This window comes from Cryptomeria japonica, chromosome 7 (assembly GCF_030272615.1).
Source record: "Cryptomeria japonica chromosome 7, Sugi_1.0, whole genome shotgun sequence".
Lineage (NCBI taxonomy): Eukaryota > Viridiplantae > Streptophyta > Pinopsida > Cupressales > Cupressaceae > Cryptomeria > Cryptomeria japonica.
In genome coordinates, this window is record NC_081411.1 from 707,587,471 (window position 1) to 707,595,640 (window position 8,170).

Genomic DNA, 8,170 nt, shown 5'->3' on the forward strand with positions numbered 1-8,170 from the left:
TTAATAATAATAAGCTAAGCTAATTTATCTTTTATACCTCGTCTTTTAATGCAAAGCACCAAAATCTTAAGAAATGATCGATTATGCGAAATATAGAGCTTTCATGGGGACTGGTGCAATTTGACAAGTGTCGGTGGAATGTGATTGACCCTAAATTCCAAAGTCACTAAAGCTAGATCTCAACTAAAGACCTGCTTTTGATCTGGATGTGTACTTTTTCACCATTAAAAATCTCAAACTACCAGACGTGTAAGGTGCAGATTCATTGTAGGGAGGTTGAAGTGATATACCGACCCTCTCGTACAGAGGACCTAACAGGAAATTTGGGCCACTTTCGGCACTTGATAAGAAGTGCAGTGTACATGTACATCCATGAATGAATTACAGCCTTGAATTTTTTAACGCACCGACTTTTTTATCTAATCATTTGTTCGGGAATGTCACGCCAACATCGGTATCAGACTACAGCCATGAAAGCTTCATTAATGTCCGTGAACCGACTGTGCTTAAACCCTAGTCTTTTACAATAATTATTAGGCATTACAGCACAAATTAAAATAGATTTGCTTCAGTTTATCCCCGCACTGCCCTTCCTGAGCATGACGAGACTAGCCGTCACCACATCACGGGTAGGGGCGTATTCGTGTTACTTCCACTGGCTTTTGTGCTTTATTCGAATTTGAGAAGCTTCGATTAATGATCGTGATTCCTGACCACAATTTACATGATTTAAAATAATCATATTTGCAATCCACAAGAAAAGAGCACGTACGGCATATACTGCTACGCGTCAATGGGATTCACGAGTGCACAGACAAAAACTTTACCTTACAAAAGCGGTTCTTGAGCATTCTCAGGCTCAAAGATCACGAGTTCGAGCTCAAATTTGGCATGGCAGGGTTTAGGATTTGCTTCATTTTTGTTATTTTGCTCTGCTTTTTCAGCGGCCGCGCATCCTCGGTTCGACTCGAGGCAAAGTCGCGATGGATTGTGGACGAAGAAAGCGGCGGGAGAGTAAAGCTGGCGTGCGTGAATTTGATCTCACATCTTGAGCACATGGTCACGGAGGGGCTGAATCGGCAGCCGATTAGCTACATTGCTAGCACAGTGGCTTCACAGGGGTTTAACTGCGTCCGGCTTACCTGGGCGACGTTCATGGTGACCAAGCCTGAAAACCAGAAGCTGACGGTCGCATCGTCTATGAGTGCTCTGAATCTCAGCGATGCAGTAGCTCAGATAAGCGTGAGCAACCCGGACTTTCTGGAGCTTAGCCTTTTAGATTCTCTGAAAAGAGTGGCGCAGGGGCTTGGTGAAGCAGGGCTAATGGTGATTTTGGATAACCATGTGAGTAAACCCCAATGGTGCTGCGGCCTCAATGACGGCAACGGCTTCTTCGGCGACCAGTACTTTGACGCACAGGAGTGGATTCAGGGTTGGAAGATCATAGCGGCGGAGTTTAAAGATGTCGATGCCGTGGTAGGAATGAGCCTGCGTAACGAGCTTCGCGGCCCGGGGTCGAATCCCAGCGACTGGTACAAATACATGCAGGCTGCCGCCGAGGCCGTCAATGCTGCCAACCCTCACGTCCTCGTCATTCTTTCTGGCCTCAATTACGACGCCGATTTGAAATTTCTGGCGTCAAAGCCCGTCAATTTAGGGTTTCCGAACAAAATAGTGTACGAAATGCACTGGTATGCCTTCACCGACGGAAATGCTTGGATGCAGAGTAATACTAATCAGCTCTGCGGCTCCGTGACGGCGCGGATCAATGATCATATCGCTTTCGTTGTGAAGAACGACACCGATGCGCCATTATTTATCAGCGAGTTCGGGATTGACGAGAGAGGAACAAATGTTAAAGATAACAGATTTATCAACTGTTTTCTGGCATTTGCCGCCGCAGGGGACTATGAATGGGCACTGTGGACGCTTCAGGGGAGTTACTATCTCCGCAATGGCCAAACTGACCTTGAAGAAACCTACGGCATCTTTAATGGTCGCTGGGACGGCCTCAGGAACCCTGACTTTCTCTCTAGGCTGAAGTCCATACAGCAGCCATTCCAAGGTAACCTACCTACTTCTAACTTCAATTCAAAGCTCAAATTTTTTCACCTATCTTTCCGTCACTTGACAGAATTTTTGCTTTGCTGAAAAAATATGATACAGATCCATTTTCCTCGCAAGAGATCCTGTACCAGGCCATTTACCACCCTGCAAGCGGCAACTGCCTGGCTGTGGTGGCAGGAGAAGTGAAGCTCGAGTCTTGCGACAGCTCTGCCTTATTTACGTTCAAGACCTCCGAAGGAGCCCTTGGACTTTCTGAAGAAGCGTCGTGCATTACAGCGCAAGGAGACGACCAACCTGCTGCGCTTTCCACACTGTGCACAAAACCAGATTCTGCATGGCGGACAGTTTCGAGCTCCAAGCTTCAAATTGCCGTCAATGGCAGCTCTGAATTGTTGTGCCTGGACGGGAGTTCGAGTCCCCAAGTGTTAACTAAGAAATGCAAAGATGATGACCCGGAGATGCAGTGGTTCAAGGTAATTCAAACTGATCGAAAGCAGAGCGACGGATAGAAGAAATTCGTACATTTCTGTAAGCGATCGCGTCATCTTCTTCGAGCCAAAATCAAGTTTTACTTTTTAAAGTTATAAAATATATGTATTGCAGTTCTAACGATTAATAATCGTTAGAATATATGAATAGTGATTGTAGGTGGTAGGTTCGAAGTTGTAGGTTCGAACTTCGGTTCAGATAAAAACTTCGACAAATACCCTTAAGATGGGGTAAAGAGGAGAACCAGATGTTTTATGGAAGTTAGTGTTAAGATGTAAGAACCCTCAAAATTTTCCAATTTCACTTTATTAAAAGAACAAAATAGAACAAAATAGATGTATACTATATATGTATTTTTTCTCAAAGGACTTTTGACCTTGATGCAAAAATATGTAATTAGAAGGAACCTTGTAGCTTTTTTGGGAGGTGGGACCACCCTTTTGTTAGTAGGAATGAAATGATTCCGACATGTAGTTGTGGAGCTTGCTTAAGTAACTTTGAGATGGCCAGTAATATGTTCGAATTACACTTCTTTATTAAAGAATATGTTTTAATTTCAAACGCATTTATTTTAAGTCTCTTCGATTAGAATGTAACACTTTCTAAGTCTCTTGGATTAGACATAGCATAATAATCGTGTTTTATTTATCTCCAATTTGAGTGAAATAAAAAATTGTCTTGTTTATATGGTGGCTTTTTGGGCACTACTTTAGGAAGGAAATATTGTTGTAGAATTAGTACTTTTTAATTAATGGGTGTATGAATAAATTTATCTATTAGGAAGTAAAGATTTATATCTTTATTTTATTTGAACGTGTGAAAGATAGTATTTATAAATATTTTAGTAGAGATGGTCAAATCGATAGTGTTAAATTGGAGTATATAGCTTTGAGCAAACAATCATAAACAAAATTCATTGCATGGTTTTGATGTCACGTATTCTTTTAAAATCAAGATCTAAATGTTTAGAATTATTGTTTCTTGGTTTTTTCAAGTATTCATCATATCCAATATATCTCTTTAATGAGTTGAACGTGCTTTACATATCCACACATAATAATAATTCCAGAAAAAAGTATTAAGGTGTCTCATAAGTATTCATCATATCCAATATATCTTTAATGAGTTGAACGTGCTTTACATATCCACACATAATAATAATTCCAGAAAAAAGTATTAAGGTGTCTCATAGTGGATAGTGGAAAGGGAGTGAGGAAGTTGGAAATTAAATTTGAATATTTAAACGAAGTAAACTAGGTAGGGAAATAGTTAGACCAAAGTAGGATGTTCAAAATGATGTGAAATGTAAGAAAATGGAGTCTAGTGTAAGAATGAAAACTAAACTAAGAATCATTTTCAAACTCTTTTGTTAGGGAATAACCAATTAGGCTCAACTTTAGCTTCTTAGGTGAGCACTGTGACTAATGATTCCCTTTTGATTGTTGATTAGATATGATTAAATTGAAACTATAAGAACTAGGCTAAAATGATGCAAGTTTGACAATATTCAACATAAAAGAAAATGGATGCAACACTAGAATGCAAAGTATAAAAGAAAATGGATGCAACACTAGAATGCAAAGTATGAACTCAAATTTGGAAATGAGATGCAAAAAGGAACCTATCACTGAAATAAGACCTTGAAAGTGTCGATCAAGAGAGCTAGACACCCTAATCTTAGGGTAGGGTGTCTTCATCAACTTTAATATTCAAATTTCAAATCAAGATGTTTTGTATATCATTCTCTCAAAATTTCAATGGAAATACACTCTTTAGACCAAGAGTTTTCCTGTTCAAAATCTAGAATTGTATGTCTCAGTCTGATCTTTGTAATCTCGCAACTTTTAGCTATCAAATTTATACTCTACATAGAGAAAAGAGGGGGAAAGCATTGTGCTAAATAGGGCTTGCCTAAGTCAAAACCTGGGTAAGAATTAACCTCCACTACAACTATGATTGATTAGAAAAGAGAGCCTACCCCTGACGGGTAGAGGCTAAATCTGAAGTGAAATGTTGAATTGGCAAAATTATACCCCAAGATTGATAATGGTGTTCATGCAATGGTCTTTAGATAAGTCCTCCAAGTATTGATGCAATAACATGATAAATCACAACAAAATCCATCATGAAAACATACTTGAAGATAACTTGTTGTAGCTTGATGCTCTGTGCACTCATATCTTCTTGTGAAGGAAGGAATACTTGCTCTTGAATTGGAATGATATAATTTTTAGATTATGAAAAGATGATCAAACAAATTACTAATGATGCCTTTATATAGGGTTCTCAAGGTATTTTTATGTTTAGTCAACTTCTAACTGTCACATACAAAAATTGAGACCAAATTTTGCAATGTCAAGGTCGACTTGTTAAATCCTCAAAGTTTTAGGAATTTTTACCCAGACTAATGAGCTAAGATCCATAGTCCCATCCACATAGGTTCCAAAAAAACAAAATGCAAGATATTAGGGCATGCAAGATATTAGAGCCTTGTTATTAGATTCAGACCTAAATTTTGAATTGACGACGATTAAATGCAAAATAAGATTTTTTGAAGTTTAAAATAGGATAAGACTCAAAAAATCTTGAAATGACATAGGGGAGGGCACACTAAAGCAAGGGCCCAAAAAGTAGTGTGAAATTGTAAAGTGGTTACAATTTACAACACTACACAATAAAATTGTGTGTTTATTTATATGGATGGGTGAATGGCCAATAAATGGTGAATATGTAAGGATGTTTGTAAAAGAGATGAAACATAAATAGATAGGGATTTTAGGTTGTGATTTAAATTTAGAACTAAAGTGTGCCATGTGTTGACATGTCATTGCATTATGATGTTCAATCATAATGGGTCCAAGACTAAAAAGGAATTGTTATAGGTATGCAAATTTCACCATCATATTTTCTCCCCATTTAGAGTTGTATGTAAGTCTAATATGATTAGTCACTTCAAAGTATACGATCATTCGCAACCACTCATGAAATGTAAATAAGATAATTAGTTTTTGTCAAGTAATGGACTACTCTTGGATTCTTCTTGTGTTCTCTTTAGCATGAGTGCTCAATAGGGACCTACAAAATGGATAAAATATATGTAATGAGTATCTTTTGTTGAGGCAAAACTAACAATTAGTTATAACTATATACATGGAAAAAAGTAGAGATTGAGGGGGAATGGTTAAAAATTTTGCATGGAAAGTGACATGGAAATTTTCCACTTGAAGCGATAGTGTGATATGAAATATTTGATATGACAATGATGTGATTCCACTAATATAAAAAAAAAGAAGATTTTCTCTATCACAATGATGCAATAAAGTTCTATTTGGTTGCAAGAGAGTAATACAATCAAGATTGCATTTGTTATGGTAATGAGTCCTGTATTACATACAAAACTACCTAAAATGTCAATCATAGGAACATTAGTTATATTAATATATGCTCCCCTCCAATTGGTTGCATCAAAGACATGTAAGAAAATGGAGGGAATGGGGAAATGGTGTATGATATTAAACCATGTCAATACATAATTATTGTCATCCTATGACAAGAAAGTAAAGGATATCAAATAATAGTCATATAAGCACACAAAGTATATAATATTTCAAATGGGCATCTAAGAACATAAGATGGCTATTAGGTCCTATGTTAACTCTTGTCTTGTCCTAATTTTAAAATACTTGTGTTAGAGGAGGTGTTAATGATCTTGAAAAATATAAATGGTTAAATTATATTTAATTGTGCCTTTTTATAATATCTCCATGATATTGTAATTGGAGTATTATTAAAATATGGATGATAAGAGGTTGGTTGATTTTACTGTATACTTCATATATTACTACATATTGGACATCTACATGTAATGTGTTTGATTCGAGTGTGTAGGCATAAGTAAAATCTTGACAATGGTTAATTGTAGACAGTCACATGGTTTGTTTGGTATTGTAAAATCCTACACTATTTACTAGAATCATTGAGGCCATGATAGATGAACCAATAGAATATAAATAAGTGTGTGTTTGAGAGTATGGGAGAGAGATAAAGTGATGGAAATGTCCTATAGGATAATAGTTATCGAGTGGATAGCTAACTTGAGAGGTGTTTGAGGATAAAGTGAAGTAAAAAGTAGAGAAAAGGTAAGGTCCATGGAACTAATAAATTGGGAGGAAACTATCCATAAAACCTAAGGAAATGCAAGACCTTATATATTGGAGTTATTAGCTCTTGAGATGGAAAGTGGAAAGAGAAATATAAGTTGAGAAGTAAAAGTTTAATAAAGGGAAAAGTAGTAATTTTGTCAGTTCATATTACAAGAGAATAAAGGAATCTCAAAGGATGTGACCCCTTACATCAATAGCAATGGTAAGGAAAGTATCCCCTCACCAAATGTTATCTCTTGTACCACTTATATTGAATAAGACAAGGAAGATGCTATTCATAAATAGCTAAGACAACAAAAAAAGAGGAACATAAAAATACATGACAATAAATAGTAGTACATGTATTGAAACCAATGATGAGATAGAGAAAAAAAGATTAATGATAAAAATAAAAATATTTATATGATATAACCATACAAACTATCCCAATTATGTTGGAATAAAGGATGTTGAGAAGTATTTGGAAATGTAGAAGGTGTTGGTATTTTGGTTATATTGATATGGTTTTGTCATTGATGTCAACACCTATTAACACTTATCAACTCTGGCACTTTGGAGAATTGGCAATGTTCACCGGCAAGCAAGTGACTTATGCACAGTCACCGGTATCTGGTACACTGGCAAGATATATTGTTCACCGGGACTTGGAATAACATGAAAAACACTTGGTTATGTTGAAGACATCGTTTGGACACTTTGTCTTGGAGATTTGTTCATTCATATGTTCGTGTTTGCATATTTGCTGTTACCGAAAAATAGGTCCAGGTTATGCACCAGGAGGCTTATCTATTCCAAATCAACACGAAACGCTTTGGAGATGATTTTGTTGTTATTGTAAATGCACTAAGCTGACATGTTGAATCAGATATTGCATCATTGATTTACTTGTAATTGTTTTATTGTAATATCTTTTAGAGCCGACCTACTAAAATTGGTCTTAGGTTATATGGTATATATGTAAGATCTTATTTGTAAGATTGGTATGCGATTGGAAAAAGGAATTGTAAGAAGGTATATGCGAGAATAAGCAGAGCTATACATGCAGACATCATTTGAAGGTGAAGCAAGGTTTTTGTAAAGGCATATTAGAACTAAACCGATACTGAATCCAGCATATGAAGATGCTATTTTGAGTAGTACATCATTATTGGCTTTAACCATCCAATTGTAGTCAGTGTGACTCCTATTTGTGTTTGAGCAGTGAGTTCTAGGTGCTTGGCCTTTCTGCATGTGCAGACCCCATTTGTATACACATACTATCTGCAGTAGTATCATTTGATTGTGGGTAAGGTTTTCCACCATGGTTTTTCCCCTTACAAGGTTTCCACGTACAATAATTGGTGTTATGTGTTGTGGATGTTATTGTCTTTCTGTTTCATGCATTAATCTTTACCAGTACTGCAATTAACTGATAAACTGTCTACCGACATAAAGTTTGGTTTACCGGTATT

The 8,170-nt window shown here is 36.7% G+C and overlaps 1 protein-coding gene across 1 annotated transcript; it reads left to right on the plus strand.

The window, feature by feature from the left end:
* The first annotated feature begins 564 nt into the window (after positions 1-564).
* Positions 565-2,921, plus strand: LOC131040225 (glycosyl hydrolase 5 family protein). The gene is made up of 2 exons (XM_057973089.1): positions 565-2,065; positions 2,167-2,921. Exons 1-2 carry the CDS (start codon positions 892-894, stop codon positions 2,574-2,576), a joined length of 1,584 nt encoding a protein of 527 aa, XP_057829072.1. The 5' UTR covers positions 565-891; the 3' UTR covers positions 2,577-2,921.
* The last annotated feature ends 5,249 nt before the right edge of the window (positions 2,922-8,170 follow it).